This window comes from Schistocerca piceifrons, chromosome 7 (genome assembly GCF_021461385.2).
Source record: "Schistocerca piceifrons isolate TAMUIC-IGC-003096 chromosome 7, iqSchPice1.1, whole genome shotgun sequence".
NCBI classification, from domain to species: Eukaryota; Metazoa; Arthropoda; class Insecta; order Orthoptera; family Acrididae; genus Schistocerca; species Schistocerca piceifrons.
The window spans coordinates 145,083,956-145,103,982 of NC_060144.1; the positions used below are offsets into that span (position 1 = coordinate 145,083,956).

The window sequence follows — 20,027 nt, forward strand, 5'->3', positions numbered from 1 at the left end:
TGCTCCTCACTGCAGGAATCGGGGCCATTCAGGGCAACATTAAGGCAGATGTTTCGCTGTCTGTATTTCTCATTCACACAGTATTAGCCTCTGTAAGTACCCGCATTGCATTAGGTTCTGCGTAGGTTAGCCAGCGCCCGTTCGTTAACTGTCCAGTGACATCCATGAGGGCCAGTCTAAGTTGTGCCCTGCTGGTAAGCATTCTACTGGCTTTACCCGTGCTTGGAGATAACTTACTTTGGCTGCAAGCGGTTGTCCTCTGGCTTTCTTGGCTGTTTCATTTAGTACAGATTTTGACAGTAAAAAGTTCTTCCAACACTTCAGTCTAGATCTTGGTGGAGTATGCGCTTGATAATGACTTGTAAGTGGATGCCAGAATCGCTTATGTAGTGTACCGATGAAACAGGTATCGGAAACGCTATGGTTCAACTGCATGCGATCTCCTGAATGCTTGACTCCAACTCTACATAGAATGTCTAAGTAGAATGGGTATCGTAATGAGAAAAGTGGATGTGGGCAAGGAGATTATTACTAGGTGTGGAGAGAAGAATGGAGACTATTGGGTTGGATTAGAAAAGGTATAATATATGTATAGAGTAGAATTTAGTTTTGCTAACAGTTTCATTTATCTGAAAACACAGACTTTGGAGTTCCTGCCATCAGCAGATCTTAGAAAACAGTGATCCACAAGACAAGAAGCTGGGGACTGGTTTTAGTAATGAGCAATGGTGCAAATAAAGTGGGAAGTTTCACAAGTGTAGAGTGCAATGTGGAGGACAATGTGAACTGTTTCCGAGGGATGGACGTTCTCAAGCGAATCTTATCTTGGGTAGAGACGCCAGGTAGAGACAGTTAATATATAGAGACAGGATGTTATGCTTTACAAGCCCATGGTTAACGGCATTGTCACACAGTCATGCTAAGTCTCCATATATCCTTGTGGACTACTTAATTTCACCCCACTATACAACGATTCCTAGATCCCACAACGTTTTCGGATTCAGACCGCCTTTTTATATAGGTTGTTTACGGTAATTTTAGTTGTAATTTTAATTTATGTATCTTGTTTTGTGACGCTAACATTGTTCAACTGACAGCAGACGTATTATCGCATATAACATTTCATACAGCATTTTCTCCAGTTGTTGAAATTACAGTACAGGTACAAATATCTCATATTTACAAAAATGTTCTCGATGTAATACAATGTGGACAGGGTATTCATTAGCACACAGTCATTGCAACGTATGCGACAAAACACAAAGTCTAATTAAGGAATACAGTTTATTCGCCAGGCACATTCCCGTATTCAAAACGGCTTTTTAGAATCGAGTTGCGTTACAAGATCGACGACATCTTACCTAAATTCGTAACATCATTTGTCCAAGATAATGCTGTACAGATGGAAGACGTTTGTCATGTGATAAATTGCGTATTAACACCGTATCTAATAGGGGCAAAGCGGGAGCAAGTCTAATGATCAAAAAGAAAATAGGAATGCGTGTAAGCTACTATGAATAGCATACTGGATGCATTATGGTAACCAAATTGGAAAAGAAGCCAACGCTCGCCAGAATAGAACAACTTTACACTCCGCAGAGCCAAAACATTATGGCCACCTGCTTAACAGCTTGTTTGTTCGTCTTTGGGACGAAACAGATCTCTAATTCCGCTTATCACGGATCCGACAGTTTATTGGAAGGTTTGTGGAGAGATGTCGCATTAGATACCTACGTATAGGTCATGTAATTCGTGTTATAAACGGGCCGCTGATTTGCATATGTAGAGATGGCGCCCGATTACGACCCACATAGGTGCCTTAGGATTTAGGTCAGGCGAATTTGGTTTCCCAGACATCAACGTGAGTTCACTATAATGCTGCCCAAGCTACTATAGCACGGTTCTAGCTCCGAGACGCGGACAATTACACTGCTCAAAGATGATTTCACCGTCGGGGAAGACACAAGCATGAAGGGATGCAGGTGGTTCGCAGCTGTCAGTGGGTCTTGGATTACTGAGACACATACTATGCAAGAGCAAGAGAGCGTCTCCCGTAGCATAATACTGCTTCCCCCAGCTTGCGTCCGTGGCGCGCTGTACTGAGGTCATCAGTCCCCTAGACTTAGAACTACTTAAACCTAACTAACCTAAGGACATCACACACATCCATGCCCGAGGCAGGATTCGAACCTGCGTTCGTAGCAGCACCGTGGTTCCGGACTGAAGGGCCTAGAACCACTCGGACACAACGCCCGGCTTACCGGAATAGCCGATAGGTTATCACTGATCGACGGTTGAAACCTGATGGACACGAGCCCATGGCAGTCATACTTGACGACGTTATTAGATCAACATGAAGTTGTCTGCTGCGGAGCTCCATGTTCAACAATGCACGATGAACGGTGTGGTCCGAAACACTTGTGCGTTCACCAACATTGTGCTCTTTTGGCAGAGATACCACAAAAATGACTCTCAAGTTTACCTTACAGAGCAGACAATCGTCCGAACTCCATGTTGTGTGAAGAGTCGTGGACGTCCAACTATTTATCGCGTAGTGGTAGTTTTATTGTCCATCTACCTCTTCCGTAGATGCTCACTGTTGTGACTTGGCAAGACAGCCAAGCCACTAGGAGGTAGCCGAAAGGCACGCGTTTAAGCTCACGCAGGCTGGCGTGAGGTCTGGAACAGTTAAAGGAGTTGAGTCTAGTAAAAAAGTACGTAGCTTCTGGAATACTTAACTTTAATCGTTAATTGGTAAAAATCGGTCTGACGATACATGCTTCACAAGATAAATAGCAATTGATAATGCCGCCTTGCTAGGTCGTAGCAAATGACGTAGCTGAAGGCTATGCTAACTATCGTCTCGGCAAATGAGAGCGTAATTTGTCAGTGAACCATCGCTAGCAAAGTCGGCTGTACAACTGGGCGAGTGCTAGGACGTCTCTCTAGACCTGCCGTGTGGCGGCGCTCTGTCTGCAATCACTGATAGTGGCGACACGCGGGTCCGACGTATACTAACGGACCGCGGCCGATTTAAAGGCTACCACCTAGCAAGTGTGGTGTCTGGCGGTGACACCACACTCACGACTTGAGCGGGAGAACATTCGACCAACTTTTCCATTTACGAGGTACTCGTCCGCAGGCTCTGTGTTATAATATTATGCCCTTTGTGAAAGTCACTTCCCATTAGCTCCCCATATTTTCGCTAGGTTGATCCCCGTCCATGTCTGCTACTCTTAAATACTTTTGTTGCCGTGTCACGTTCCTGCAACGCCACCAGGCAGCATCCATCGTCACGGAGGGCAGTGGTCACAATGTTTTGTCTCATTATTATAAGTCTGCTAGCACTGCAGGTGACGGAAATGCTAAAATAATGTCTGGTGGAATACAGAAAGTATTCAGATAGTTAAGGGGGAGAAAATTTAACTAGGTTGGTCGACTGGAATTCAACAGTAGATAAAAAAGGAGACTTCAAAGCAGTAGGAGAACGTGAACTAGGAGAGAGGAATGGAAGAGGAAACAGCGCGTAGACTTTTGCACTGAGCACCATTTATTTATTGCTAATACGTAGTTTGAAAATTCTTGAAAGGAGGTTGTATTCGTAGAAGAGAGCTGGAGTATCGGAAACTTTCACATAAATTGTGTATGTGGAAGACAGAGGTTTCCAAACCAGATTTTAAACTGTAAAATGATTCCGCTGGACAGACGTACACTCAGATCATAATTTATTGTTTATGTACTGTATGTTAAAAAAATTATGAAATTGCAGAAACGTAGGAAATTAGGGAGATAGTACCTAGGTAATTTGGCAGTAATTTGAGAGTTTTAGGACGAACTTTAGGCAACGATTGGCTGAAGGAAGCGTAAGAAACACAACGGGTATTGAGTGATTGAATGACGAAGGTAACATGGGATTGACTAAGCAAAAAAGCTAGGTCAGATAGAAATTCTTGAATAACGCTTGAGATACTTAATCCAAATGACGAAGGGAGAAATATAAAGGTGCAGAACATGAAGCAGGCAACGGGAATAAGAAAACGTCTAGAAATGAGATTATCAGGAAGTGCAAACTGACGAGACACAAGTGGCTATACGAGAAATTCAAGGCTGTTAGGGGAAGAATGAATATGGACGTACTGGAAAAGCACAAAAAATAAAGAAGCAGTCGTATGAATATCAAGAGCTCAGATGGCAAAGAAGGAAAGGATGGGAGGTTGGAAGACATATAAGATATACATACGGGGATATAAATAACATTTGATCATATTGCAGAAACAGAAGGGGATGTAGATGACGATGGAATGGGAGATATACCTCTAGAAGAATCTGACAGAGCTAAGAAAGACTGAAGTCGAAAGAAATCTCCCGAAGTAGAGGACATTCCCTCGGAATTACTGAGATCCTTCAGAGAGCCAGCGGTGACTAAACTATGCCACGTGGTGTGCAGGATATATCGCACAGGTGAAATAAGAAAAATGTAATAATTTCTGTCCCACACAGGACATGTAACGACAGATGTAAATATTACCGCACCAGTGTTGTGGTAAGTCATGGTTGCAAATACTGACTCCATTTATTTATAATAGAATGGAAAAACTGGTAGAAACCGACACCTGGGGAGATCAGTTTACGTTCTGGAGAAATGCAGGAACACGCGAAGCCATACTAACCCTACGTGTTTTTTAGAAGACAGGCTAAAGAAAAGTACACACACGTTTATAGAGCTTCTGGATTTAAAGGAAGCTTCTGATAAGTTAGATTGAGCATAAATTAAAGAAGCTATGGCAAATTTTGAAAATAAATTAGTTCAAGGAAAAGAGATAAAGACTTTGAGGTTTGCCGATGAAACTGTGCTTCTGTTAGAGAGAGCAACGGACTTACAACTTCAGCTGAAGGGAAAAGATAGTGTCTTGGAATGAGGTTATAAGATGATTAACCACAAAAGTAAAACAAAGGTGATGGAATTCAGTCGTATTAAATCAGGCAATACTAAGGGTATGAGACACTAGGAGTAGTCATTGAGTTTTTCTATAAGGAACAGTAAAACGAAAACAAGGTAGTTGGAAAAATGTAAGTAAACTGTTTATTATTTTTAAAGTAATCATCATAACTGTTAGTACATTTATCTCACTGTGATACAAACCTCACGGAAAAATGTTTGCGGTTGAGTACAGAACCATGATTGTACCCAGACATGCACCTCTTCGTCCGAAGCAAATCGACGGGAACGAATACCGTCGTTCACATCTTCAAAAAATGTGGATATCGCATAGGGACAGATCGGGGTTGTTTGGAGGATGTGGAAGGGCTTCGCAGTGAAACCTTTCCAGCATAGTCGAAACAACCTTATCAACATGTGGGGCTGCAGAAGTTTTTCTGGGAAGGCCATACAGACCCTATCTCATCTGATTCGATTTCCATATGTCTTGAGCTCTGAGGAAAGACATTCTTGGTCACCGATTTGCTTCGGGCGAAGATGTCCTCATCTGGGTACGATCATGGTTCCTTAGGCAACCGCTAATATTTATCCATGAAGAGACTGACCGTCTCGCGGCACAGTGGGATAGATATTTGAACAGATATGGCTGTTACTTTTAAAAAAGTAAAAAGTTAACTAAATTTTTTTATTGTTCATCTGCCTCATTTTCATTTGTTCGTCCCTTCTACTTAGGCAGCAAAGTTGCATGATGATGAAAGTACACTTCTACTTAGGCAGCAAAGTTGCATGATGATGAAAGTACACTTCTACTTAGGCAGCAAAGTTGCATGATGATGAAAGTAGACAGAGTATAAAATGCAGACTTGCAATAGAAAGAAAAGCATTTCTGAAACAGAGGAGTTTATTACCGTTGAACAAAAATTTAAGTATTGTAAATTGTTTCCTGAAGGCAGTTTGTGTGGATTGTAAGAGTATGACTCGGTATGTTGATTAGTGGCATGTAAAGTAGTTCTGATGCTCTGATTTAATTAATCATTGTCCTCCAAAATAATGAATAAGCACATCATTACCTACAGCATTATACAAGAATCACAATTAACTCACATTATGACATCATATTACATCAAAGTGTATAGCAATTCATCTGACAGTACAGTGACAATCTAGACTAATATCTTGACAGTTATGGTTAAGGGACCTGGGGTCTGATTATAATAATTTACTGAAACTAAAAAGTAAAAATGCTTTCACTGTGCCTACACCTCGTCTTGCTGTCGCAGTTGGATCTTACTATATTAATCTGCAGTTGAAGACTGAAGTCGCTGTAAAATTAGTCATTGGTTGTGTCTGCCCGTAAGTTCAACTCAATCAGATTTTTCAAGTTCTTATCTTCTCGAAGAGGTACCTGGCTGTTAGCCTGACGACGTACAGAGAAATGTGGCGGTGACAGATCTTGACGAAGAAGAGTCTGGGGGAGAAGTGATTTAGCATCATTTGATTCCTAAAAGGTAGACTCGTGTTTTTGCGCTTTTCGTTCTTCACGTCATTTTCACTAGCTGAACTATGGATATTACGAGCCCCGTCCTAAAATGATGCCTCGAAAGAGTGTTGTGCCTTTCTCTGGCTCATGTTTCATGCGGTTAACCAGTAGTACGCTTACTAATACTTGTTGAAAAACTGTGTCCTGGTCTCTGTAAGATGCTGTCTACGGCCACTGAGGTGGTAACTCGGCAGCACAGACGAGTTTCTATCTCTAAATTCTAAACTATTTATTTTAACCAGGCGTGGCTGCTTTTACAGGGTGACAATTATTGAACTACATGAAAAAAAAAAACGTCATAACCTCTGAACGATTTTCGTTAAGACATTCAAACTGCTCGATTGGACGCGGGGCATATTGCGAATTACTATGAGCATGCGCTTGCGCATTAGTGACGAAGCCCAGTTTTATTTGGACAAGTTCGTCAATAAGCAAAACTGGCGCATTTAGGGGACTGAGACTCCGCATTTCATTAACGAGAAGCCTCTTCACCTTCAACGGTTGACTGTGCAATGTCCGGTCACTGAATAATCGGTTGTTGTTGTTGTGCTCTTCAGTCCTGAGACTGGTTTGATGCAGCTCTCCATGCTACTCTATCCTGTGCAAGCTTCTTCATCTCCCAGTACTTACAGCAACCTAAATCCTTCTGAATCTGCTTAGTGTATTCATCTCTTGGTCTCCCTCTACGATTTTTACCCTCCACTCTGCCCTCCGATACTAAATTTGTGATCCCTTGATGCCTCAGAACATGCCCTACCAACCGGTCCCTTCTTCTTGTCAAGTTGTGCCACAAGCTCCTCCCCAATTCTATTCAATATCTCCTCATTAGTTACGTGATCTACCCATCTAATGTTCAGCATTCTTCTGTAGCACCACCTTTCGAAAGCTTCTATCATCTTCTTGTCCAAACTATTTATCGTCCATGTTTCACTTCCATACATGGCTACACTCCATACAAACACTTTCAGAAATGACTTCCTGACACTTAAATCTATACTCGATGCTAACAGATTCCTCTTCTTCAGAAACGCTTTCCTTGCCATTGCCAGTCTACATTTTATTTCTTCTCTACTTCGACCATCATCCGTTATTTTGCTCCCCAAATAGCAAAACTCCTTTACTATTTTAGGTGTCTCATTTTTTAATCTAATTCTCTCATCATCACCCGATTTAATTCGACTACATTCCATGATCCTCGTTTTACTTTTGTTGATGTTCATCTTATATCTTCCTTTCAAGACACTGTCCCTTCCGTTCAACTGCTCTTCCAAGTCCTTTGCTGTCTCTGACAAAATTACAGTGTCATCGGTAAAGCTCAAAGTTTTATTTCTTCTCCATGGACTTTAATACCTACTCCGAATTTTTCTTTTGTTTCCTTTACTGCTTGCTCAATATGCAGATTGAATAACATCGGGGAGAGACTACAACCCTGTGTCACTCCCTTCCCAACCACTGCTTCCCTTTCATGTCCCTCTACTCTTATAACTGCCATCTGGTTTCTGTACAAATTGGAAATAGTCTTTCACTCCCTGTATTTTACCCCTGCCACCTTTAGAATTTGAAAGGGAGTATTCCAGTCAACATTGTCAAAAGCTTTCTCTAAGTCTACAAATGCTAGAAACGTAGGTTTGCCTTTCCTTAATCTTTCTTCTAAGATAAGGCGTAATGTCAGTATTGCCTCACGTGTTCCAACATTTCTACGGAATCCAAACTGATCTTCTCCGATGTCGGCTTCTACCAGTTTTTCCATTCGTCTGTAAAAAATTCGCGTTAGTATTTTGCAGCTGTGATTTATTAAACTGATAGTTCGGTAATTTTCACATCTGTCAACACATCTGTCTGAGGGTATTTCGCCTCTCTCATACATCTTGCTCACCAGATGGTAGAGTTTTGTCAGGACCGGTTCTCCCAAGGCTGTCAGTAGTACCAGTGGAATGTTGTCTACTCCGGAGGCCTTGTTTCGACTCAGGTCTTTCAGTGTTCTGTCAAACTCTTCACGCAGTATCGTATCTCAAATTTCATCTTCATCTACATTGTCTTGCATTTCTATAATATTGTCCTCAAGTACATCGAACTTGTATAGACCCTCTATAAACTCCTTCCACCTTTCTGCTTTCCCTTCTTTGCTTAGAACTGGGTTTCCATCTGAGGTCTTGATATTCATACAAGTTTTTCTCTTTTCTCCAAAGGTCTGTTTAATTTTCCTGTAGGCAGTATCTATCTTACCCCTAGTGAGATAAGCCTCTACATCCTTACATTTGTCCTCTAGCCATCCCTGCTTAGCAGATTTGCACTTCCTGCCGATCTCATTTCTGAGACGTTTGTATTCCTTCTTGCCTGCTTCATTTACTGCATTTTTATATTTTCTCGTTTCATCAATAAATTCAATATTTCTTCTGTTACCCAAGGATTTCTACTAGTCCTCGTCTTTTTACCTACTTGATCCTCTGCTGCCTTCACTACTTCATCCCTCAGAGCTACCCATTCTTCTTCCACTGTATTTCGTTCCCCCAATCCTGTCAATTGTACCCTTATGCTCTCCCTGAAACTCTGTACAACCTCTGGTTCTTTCAGTTTATCCAGGTCCCATCCCCTTAAATTCCCACCTTTTTGTAGTTTCTTCAGCTTTAATCCACAGTTCATAACCAATAGATTGTGGTCAGAGCACATCTGCCCCTGGAAATGTCTATCAATTTAGAACCTGGTTCCTAAATCTCTGTCTTACCATTATGTAATCTGTCTGACACCTTCTAGTATCTCCAGGATTCTTCCATGTATACAACTTTCTTTTATGATTCTTGAACCAAATGTTAGCTATGATTAAATTATGCTCTGTGCAAAATTCCATCAGACGAATTCCTCTTTCATTTCTTACCCCCAATCCATATTCACCTACTATGTTTCCTTCTCTCCCTTTTCCTACTCTCGAATTCCAGTCACCCATGACTATAAAATTTTCGTCTCCCTTCACAACCTGAATAGTTTCTTTTGTCTCATCATACATTTCATCAATTTCTTCATCATCTGCAGAGTTAGTTGGCATATAATCTTGTGCTACTGTAGTAGATGTGGGCTTCTTGTCTATCTTGGCCACAATAATGCGTTCACTATGCTGTTTGTAGTAGCTTACCCGCACTCCTACTTTTTTAATCATTATTAAACCTTCTCCTGCATTACCCCTATTTGTTTTTGTATTTATAACCCTGTATTCACCTGACCAAAAGTCTTGTTCCTCCTGCCACCGAACTTGACTAATTCTCACTATATCTAACGTTAACCTATCCATTTCCCTTTTAAATTTTCTAACCGACCTGCCCGATTAAGGGATCTGACATCCCACGCTCCGATCCGTAGAACGCCAGTTTTCTTTCTCCTGATAACTACGTCCTCCTGAGTAGTCCCCGCACGGAGATCCGATTGGGGAACTATTTTACCTCCGGAATATTTTACCCATGAGAGCGGTATCATCATTTAACCATACAGTAAAGCTGCATGCCCTCGGGAAAAATTACGGCTGTACTTTCCCCTTGCTTTCAGCCTATCGCAGTACCAGCACAGCCATGCCGTTTTGGTTAGTGTTACAGGGGCAGATCAGTCAATCATCCAGACTGTTGCCCCTGCAGCTACTGAAAATGCTGCTGCCCCTCTTCAGGAACCACACGTTTGTCTGGCGTATCAACACATACCCTTCCGTTGTGGTTGCACCTACGGTACGGCCATCTGTATCGCTGAGGCACGCAAGTCTCCCCACCAACGACAAGGTCCATGGTTCATGGGGGTGGGAATAATCGTTACGATACTCTTTGATGGTACGTTGACTACCGAACAGTACGTGAAGGTTTTTGAAGGTGATTTCATCCCCATTATCCAAAGTGAACCTCATTTCGATAACATGTCGTTAATGCAGGAAGGAGCTCGACTACATTGAAGCAGGAGAGTGTTTTGTGTTCTGTAGGAGCATCTTGGGGACCGCATTCTGGTTCTGGGGTACCCAGAGGCCACTGGCATGGGCCTCGATTGGCTGCCGTATTCTCCGGATCTGAACACATGCGACTCCCTTCTGTGGGGCAGTGTTGAGGACAAGGTGTACGGCAATAATCCCGAAAGTATTGCTGAGCTGAAAACAGCCATTCTGGAGATCATCGACAACTTCGATGTTCCGGCACTTCAGCGGGTCATGCAGAAGTTTGGTATTCGTCTGCGCCACATAATCGCCAATGATGGCAAACGTATCGAACATGTCATAACCTAAATCCGATTATCTGTAGTGACGTTCAAATATTGAATAAAGTGTGTGCATGTCGTAGTTCGTAACTAAGTTATGATTTTTCTCATATAGTTCAATAATTGTCAGACTGTATATTGTATTAAACATTAGTTTTATTTTAGTGCCTGAGTTTTGCGGCGACCCATGCCTTCAGACGTGCCTTACTCCAGGATTGTCACCTACATTTTTGATTTTATCTGTTTTGGATTGTGTACTTCGATGAAGCTCGGCTTTTTATGTTCTGTTAACAACAGAATTCTTCCAGGACTCGGCAAAACAGTAGTTCCCCACCTGCCACATTTGGGTTGTTAAAAATTGACTCTGTTGAGGCCTGGCAATATGGGATATCGTATCTGCATTGTGACTTCTGTCTTGGGACAGCTCTTCAAAGCAAATGTCAGCTGACTAAGTATCACTGACCTTCGCTGCGGGCGAGTTCTTCCACGAACACTCCTGGGTGGTGGTCTTCCCTGACTGCCTATATGAACTACTGCATGCTCGCTCACTTGCAATTTTTAAAATGCGGTGCTACCTAGGAATGTTCTCAAAAAACTAATACGAAGGTGTCAAATGAAACGGCGGTGGGGGGGGGGGGGGGGAAACTGTGCCACAATTTCGTTAGAGGAAGGAACTGATTGATAGGACAGATCCTACAGCATAAAATAATCGTGAATTAGGAAGTGGGTTGGAAATTTGTGTGTGTGTGTGTGTGTGTGTGTGCGTGTCTGTCTGTCTGTGTGTGTGTGTGTGTGTGTGTGTGTGTGTGTGTGTGTGTGTGCAGCTGTAGAGAAAAACAAAGGTCTGAACATAGGAAACAGGTTCAAATAGATGTACAGTCATGGTTATAAATTGAGGATAGTGCTGATACATGGTGAAACAAGCTGTGGTGGGTGGTTTGCGGGTTTAAATCACCTCGGAGTATGACCATGCGGTGGTGCATTTGACCTGCGGTCGTCGCACGATGGCGCTGGCAGCAGTCCACACACGCAGAGGTGTGTCGTTGGATGTCAGAGTACGGTGCAGTGAGTAAGTGTGCAGACGTTTTCAGACGTGCTAATGGTGACTGTGTGTTGAGAATGGTTCAAAGAATACATGCTTATGAGGGGTAGAATACCAGGGCGATTGGAGGCTGGTCTAACACAGCAGGTCGTAGCACGGGCTCTCCGCGTGCCACAAAGTGTGATCTCAAGATTATGACAACGATTCCAGCAGAAAGGAAGCGTGTCCAGTCGCAACAGTACGGGACGTCCACAGTGTTCAACACCACAAGAAGACCGGTATCTCATCATCAGCGTCCGCAGACGGTCTCGGAGTACTGCAGGTAGCCTTGCTCGGGACCTTACCGCAGCCAGTAGAACAGTTGTCTCCAGACACACAGTGTACAGACGAATCAACAGACATGGTTTATTCGCCCGGAGATCTGCAAGATACATTCCACTGAGCCCTGGTCACAGGAGAGTCCGTAAAGACTGGAGTCAAGGACACAGTACATGGTCATTGGGACAGTGGTTCCAAGTTATGTTCGCAGACGAGTCCAGGTATAGTCTGAACAGTGATTCTCGCCGGGTTTTCATCAGGTGTGAACTAGGAACAAGATGTCCTTGAAGGGGACCTATACGAAGGTCATGTTTTGATGGTGTGGAATGGGATTATGACTGGTGCACGTACATCCCTGCAGGTCTTTGACAGAAGAACTGTAACAGGTCAGGTGTATGGGGACGGCATTTTGCACCAGTATGACCGCCTTTTCAGGGGTGCACTGGGTCCCACCTTCCTTCTGATGGATGATAACGCACGGCCCCATCGAACCGCCGTCGTGGAGGAGTACTTTGAAACAATGTATCAGGCAAATAGAGTGTCCTGCCTGTTCTCCAGACCTAAACCCCGTCGAGCACGTCTAAGATGCTCTCGGAGTATAGCTGCATGTCTTCAAACCACTACGACATTTCAGGAGCTCCGACAGACACTGGTGCAAGAATGGGAGGCTATACCCCAGCAGCTGTTCGACCACCTGATCCAGAGTAAGCCAACCCGTTGTGCGGCCTGTGTACACGTGCCTGGTGATCACATCCCATACTGATGTCGCGGTGCATGCTCAGGAAACAGTGGCGTTTCCTAGCACATGTATTTCGGGACTGTTTTCTCAACTTTTCACCAATACCATGGACTTATAGACATGTGTCGTGTGTGTTCCCTATGTGCCTATGTTATTAGGTCCAGTTTTGTGTAGTGCCACGTTGTGTGGCACCAAATTCTGCAATTATCCTTAATTTATGAGCATGAGTGTAGATTGCAGTACCTATGCGGAGATGAAGAGATTTGCAGAAGATAGTCAAGCCTGCTAAGTAGCAACGAACCGGTCATATGCTTGAAGAAAACAACAGTAACAGCCATTAAACATGTGTCTGTTATGTGTATACCATTATTTTGACAGTGACTCTGTCCTAAACCGGTACTCACTTTCACAAGTTTGCCAGTTACTACTATCATGGAAAAGTTTTCGTTTCAGTGCATGTTGCTGTTAAGTTGTCACACAATTCGTGTATAGTCCACCCATCATTACTGTATTGATTCAGCAGGAATTACGATTCACTAAGTATTATTTCATTTTCACCGACATTCCATGAATTTGATGTGGTGTTGCACACAACTACTTCTTTCTGGTATAATGGTTGAGGACTGTTTTGTGGTTTTTACATACACTATCTGTCTTTTAATGTAATATTTATACATACTCATAGCTCACTGTTTAATATTATATTATCATCTCAGTGCTTTTTTGTTTTGCGTTAGTATATTTCTTCAGTGAATAATACCAAGAGTGCGAAATGTGCAGCATTGTGGCCTAGTGGTAAAGAGTCAGACCATGCAATCAAAGAGCTGTGATTCTATGTCTAATCGTGTACAGGGCTTTTATATGTCACCCCTTCCACCTCTTGCAGTGTTGATGTGAAAATTGCAGAGATGTACTGCCGTTCGGACTCCACGTCAAACTCTAAAACTGTGAGTTTCACTACAGCTGGCACAGTGAAACAGTTCAGGAGGCAACACCATACACACTCTTTTAAAATTTTTTACCAAGAAATCAGTAACTAAGTTATTTAACCTCACTTCGTTTCTCTATTTTAATACACCATCTTAAAAGGTTACTAATTACATTGCCGGATTTTTTTACCATTAACTTAAATTTCCTCTGTCTTCATTTGTTAAGTTTTTCAGAAATAAAATTGAGACAACGTGCCTTCTCTTAATTACAACCTAAAATAAGGGTGTTGAAGTTAGTACAGATAGCATACCAGTATAATTTTTTTCAGTCTTTCCCTGGTATGGAATGATTTCAGAAACACTAGCATTTACTTTTTTCGATAGATTGTGTTTCACAGAGTAAGAAAATCGGAGGTAATTTTTGCAACATGCCGTAAGGAAAGCAAATCATTCCAGAATGAGATTTTCACTCTGCAGCGGAGTGTGCGCTGATATGAAACTTCCTGGCAGATTAAAACTGTGTGCCGGACCGAGCCTCGAACTCGGGACCTTTGCCTTTCGCGGGCAATTGCTCTACCAACTGAGCTACCCAAGCACGACTCACGCCCCGTCCTCACAGCTTTACTTCTGCCAGTACCTCGTCTCCTACTTTCCAAACTTTACAGAAGCTCTTCAGCGAACCTTGCAGAACTAGCACTCCTAAAAGAAAGAATATTGCGGAGACATGGCTTAGCCACACCCTGGGGGATGTTTCCAGAATGAGATTTTCACTCTGCAGTGGAGTGTGTGCTGATATGAAACATCAGTTGGTAGAGCACTTGCCCGCGAAAGGCAAACGTCCCGAGTTCGAGTCTCGGTCCGGCACACAGTGTTAATCTGCCAGGAAGTTTCAAAGCAAATCATTTTTGGAGAGAAACTGAGTGAGGTGAAGGTAAGACAGAGTACTGAGTTCATAGGAAGATGGTTACATTTTAGAAGGGGGCAGTGCTTAATGACCTGGTAAAGCGCTTGATTCATTTTCCTTTATAGATTGCCTTTATGGAAAATATGTAAAGTGCTGACGGAGCGTACGGGCACGCTAGTTATACAACAGGTGACAGCAGTTCAAGATTCTGGTAACCTTAAGCACACTGTGTTCGTCAGTGAGCAAATGTAATGTGATGTGTGAAAATTTGTGAGCATGCACGACAAAAGTAGCGAGAAATATGCTCATAGACGTAAAATAAACACTTTGTTGTGTACTACATTTTACTGTTACTTATGTTCTCTGGCATTGGATAACAGCAATTCGGTTCGATGCTTATCACTAGTGTCCATTAACTAGTTTCCCTTCGTTCTCACCATTGATGGAGCCTGTTTCGTCACACATATTTGCAATGGGTATCACTTTCGTATAACGCCTACTGCCCAAACAATATGTTCTGAAAGTCATAGTCATATATGATATGGGCAGTCAAAATCACGTAAACACTTAACGAAATTGTTTCTCAACGGCACAATGGATGAGTCAACCTTTATTGTATTTGTAAAACCTCCAACAGAATTAACAAGTGCACTAAAAGCACAGTGTAGATCTATTGAGGGTATTTACTTAACATCACACGTTATGAAATTGGAGCTATTGCGCTTTTCATAACAACATTAAATACTTAAGGGTTGATACCTGTTTGGATACCAGAAGGATGGACACATTAGGTACAAAGGTGAAGGGCGGAGCATAGTGTGTCTGTCTACGCTGACAGACGAACAAGGCGAAGCCGATAACACTGCCAAGGCTTGCACGTGGATCGAGGCTCCTGCTTCTGTGTCGCATGTTCACTGCTGACAGCTGACTTCCTGTAGGCAGTATCGACTATCCTGCTTCTTACTGTCATCGAGAGGAGCTTCCGTTTCAGAACTTTACTTGCCTAGTCACAAAGAATCCAAGTTTCACGCAATTAACTAAATAACTTTTCACGTTACACATTTACGAAAAGATACAAATGTTAGCCTGTATTCAGTAAAATAATATTTAATTTCCCTGTTGTTCTCGTTAACTTTTCCATTTCTAGCTTTGGACTTCTGCACGTAAGTATAGAACCATGCAACTGCTCAAAACTCCAAACATTTTAAACGATAGGTTCAAACAAATTTTTCTTTATTTTCTATTTTCTGTTTTATTTGCGTCATGAAACTAATACCCATTGAAGAGTAAAATGTGTTTAACACCAGCTATAAAAGAAAATGATAGACATTTTTCCATTTTACAGTAAGTCTCGAGTACATTAATTGATATAATTTTCTGACTATTCCCGAAACATTTTTGTGGTAAAGAAAAAAAGCTATAAAATGTTCAACTTAAAACCAGACCTTCAAACCGCTAAAAATAACGATTAAAATTATGCAGGCGGTGCTGTTTCTTGACGTACTTCTATCATCTGTAACAGGATGAAGGTAGTTTCTATTTTTCCATCAAGATGAAGCACACTTTTCTTAGATTTTAGTCTTTATTTGTGCAGAATTGAAACTTAAGCGTAGAGTAAAGAGTATATTTACGTAATGTAGATTTTGGTTTATGTTTTCTGTCCCCAGTATTTTTAATTTACTTTTGGTAACATAATCTAGTGTGCACATTCTATAGCAAACTGTAGAGTTCTTAAGTTTTAAGTTGCACTGATGCCTATTTGTGAACTGTATTTGTGGCTAGTAGCCAATATCTTCCAAGTATCTACCCTGTGATCACACGCTGTCTTAAGAGTATTTAGTTGCGTACTGTTGGTGACATCTCTAATGTTACATAATGACTGAATTGTTGCTCAAGAGCTGTAGTGTATCATTACTGACGATTTTATTACTATTGCAGCATTTGTTGTTCATCTTCTCTCTATCGTACGTTTAGTTTCTTTGTCTCTGTTTCTCCCTTTCCAGAACAGCCTTCCGATATCCTTGACAGTTCAATCGGCTCTCGGATAACGCCCAGCAACTCCAATAAACAAGGTGGAAATCAAAAGCAGTGGAGTCCTTTCACTTCTGCTCGTTTCTTTTCACATACTGTTCTTTTTTTATGTATCTGGAATGTAGAGAAAGAAACATTAATTTTTTGTGCTTCTATTCCATTTTCATACGCATAGCTGTAGAAGTAATTAGAGCTGCATGCATGTATAGTAAAAAAAAAAAAAACAAGTATTTCCCACGGTACTTTCTGCAGTCTTTTGGAATGCACTACTGCTATAGACATTTCTGAACGTAGTATAGCGCATGCACAGTAGTGCAGTGGCCCGTTGCATCCGTAAGCTCTTCTGCAGACACACGCCATACACATGTACATAAATACACGATACACTGTCTGGGCGGGTAGACGTACTAGACGCATTAGTTCACAGTGCCGTCACAGAGGCGCCACTTGCGCAGGTTCTGTGATTGGACGCCAGGACGCCATGGTATCGCTCTGGTCACATGACACGAGTGAACGAATTAGAGGTGCAGCAAAAGGAATGAAGTTGTGAAGCTTGAAACAGAAGTGGGGTATTACTTTGTGTCAACAAAACCGCTCTTTCAGTGATCTAAGAAACCCAGAAGCAGATGAAAGCTTCACAATTTCGTTCACTATGTTTATGATATATTTTATATGTTATAATAACTGTTGTGAATTACTCTTACTATTTTATAAGAACGTACTCCTCTTGCTTTACATTCCCAGCTCAGTTTACGAGTTCCTCCCTTGCTTTTTTTTCCTTCCATTTCATTCTGATCATCACATAATTGCATCTCTTGTTTAGTATATAATACAGAAATGACACCATGATTTATCATATTGGAGACAAACATTTCCTTCAGACGAATTCTGTGTCTCAGTGCATTGTTACCTGTTTACCGTGGAATTTGTTGGAATGTGGATGACTCAGCTTAGATCTTCAGCGAAAAATCAAACTGAATATCTTGTCGTTAAATTCAAAAGTGATGTCAACGAGGAAGCTATGACAAGATTCCAAATGTTCTAGTTACTAACGTATTTCTTATCCCATGCTTACTTCAGAGCTATATTACTAACAATAATAATTTGGTGATTGTTGATAAGAACGTAAGATCAGCAGAGGTCTCAAAATGCAAACGAGTTTCTTTAAAGAATGAGCTGTACAATATAATTAAATTTTCCGACAATTCTTAGTGAAATGTCATCCAGTCGACTGAACAGGTACACCAAATCGAAACTTGAGAACGTGTGGGAAGTATCCGTGAGTATGTAGTTTGATAAAAGTACCAGTGGTAACCCGAGACTCAGCATACGTCGGTGTGGTCAGCTCTGACCCTACGTACATACTCACTGTGATGATTTATCGACCTGTTTCTGCTTGCAACTTTCTCATGGGTCATCGTCCACATCTGAACGGAGGGGAAAAACCATGGTGCCAACAAGTGGCAGTATTTCAAACAGATTCCAATATTCGTTTCGTGTGATACAGGAAAACTACAGAGAAAGCAATCATTTGCAACCCAGTACGAGTCCCGCATCCTAACCACATTTCCGTTTCACAAGCGTGATTCCGATGATGCCAGAGGTAAATGAAAAATCTGACATGGATGTTCACCGGAACTGTATAAAGATTCAGCAGCCTCTGATAATTTGTGAAGTTACTCATACAGTATTGCGCACAGCACTGTAGGTTCCGAGTAGCAATCTGAGCCAGACTTAAATCAAATCAGCACGCTGCACTGATCAGTGTTAAATTGTTACAATGGCCCAAATGACTATCATTTGAGTGTTATCCGACTTTGATTATACAAACATCTGAGTGATTCTTCCCCTCTGCCTCATCAACACAGCACACAGTCAGTTCAAATCTAGACATATCCCAAACAATATTTACGTAAGTCTAATACAGAAGCTCGAAGCACGCTTTCCTTAGGGAAACGGTCGTTTCCGATAATAGGACTGGATGTCAGCGGCACAGTCGAACAAGATATAGTTGCTACGTTAAGGCTCAATGAATTGTCGTCGATACATGACCTTTTTTCGATGGAACAATCACTAGAGAGAGGGGGAAAGTACTTATCATCTACGAGGGTTATTCCAAAAGTAAGGTCCGATTGATTGCCAAATTGAAACCACAGAAATGTTTTACTTGTAACAATTAGTTACACCTTTCAGCTACTTCTCTACGTAGTCGCCGTTCTGACTTAGACTTTTGTCATAGCGTTGTACCAACTTTTCAATAGCCTCATCATAGAAGGCAGCCGCCAGTGCTTTCCGCCAATTCTCCACGCTGGCCTACACCTCGTTGTCTGTGTCAAAATGTTGTCTTCAAAGACAGCGGTTCATGTGACCAGAGATGAAACTCAGGGGGAGACAATTGCGGACTGTATTGTGGGTAATCTAACATTTCCATTTGAAAACGATGCAGGAGCATCTTCATTGCCCCTGCAGAATGCGGCTGAGAATTGTCGTGAAGACGAAACAGCACGACAGTTATGTAATGTTGGCTGCATAGCTTCAGGCGAAATTTCTCACCAGGCCCTCGTACTTGGCGGCAGACACTATTTTCTAGACATCTTTACGCACTTACTGCGAGCTCAGAAATGAGAAGAGCGACGTGATGCTAACTGGGGTTATACTAGAGACACTACCCAACACATCTGTGCAAAGCTTTATCGGATTTTCATAGTCGTTTCCATTTCGCGACCGATCGGACCTTACTTTTGGAATAACCCTCGTATATGGATCTTGTGGTTCCTGAAACATACGGTTGCAAGTTGGTTCCGATTGAACGAAAATCTTGCCCACAAAGTAGATCAACCTTCTGTGAAATTTTAAGATTCTGTGCAGAACCACTGAGTCACGTGACAGTCTGTAACATACAATCTATTTTACAGGGATAGTCCTCAAAGCTGTATTATTATAAGTACTCTATTATATTTGAGCTTTGTGTTAAAAGGAGATGGAAACAAATGTGACATTAGTTTTTTCATATCAAATGGTAGTGTCCTGTCTAGTTTTGAGAGTTGTGCCCAGAATGTCTGGCTCGAGTAAACCAGACAAACTCTGAAGTGTTGTCTAAACAGGAAACCGGCCACAACTGGCTCTAATTACGCTGATATTATGCAGCCAGGGAGCTTGTTGAGACAGTCGAACACTGCATCCGCCTGACCAAAAGGTGTGAGCGCCACCCGTTTCCCAACACTCAGTGACCACGCCTCGCGGCATCACTCGCTTTCCGCGGCCGCACGGGCGCGCTCCCCATTCTAAGGAAACATGGCGGTTACCTACGTCAGAAAGCAGGGCGAGGTCTACGGAAGAGCATCGAACTCGCACAACCTGC

General features: G+C 42.1%; 1 protein-coding gene across 1 annotated transcript in view; it reads left to right on the forward strand.

Moving 5' to 3' along the window:
* Nucleotides 1-20,027, forward strand: part of LOC124805518 — a 124,487-nt gene that overhangs the window by 20,362 nt on the left and 84,098 nt on the right. Inside the window, exon 3 of the mRNA XM_047266082.1 lies at nt 16,639-16,707. Within this exon, the coding sequence (XP_047122038.1) occupies nt 16,639-16,707 (69 nt within the window). The remainder of the gene's footprint in view (nt 1-16,638; nt 16,708-20,027) is intronic.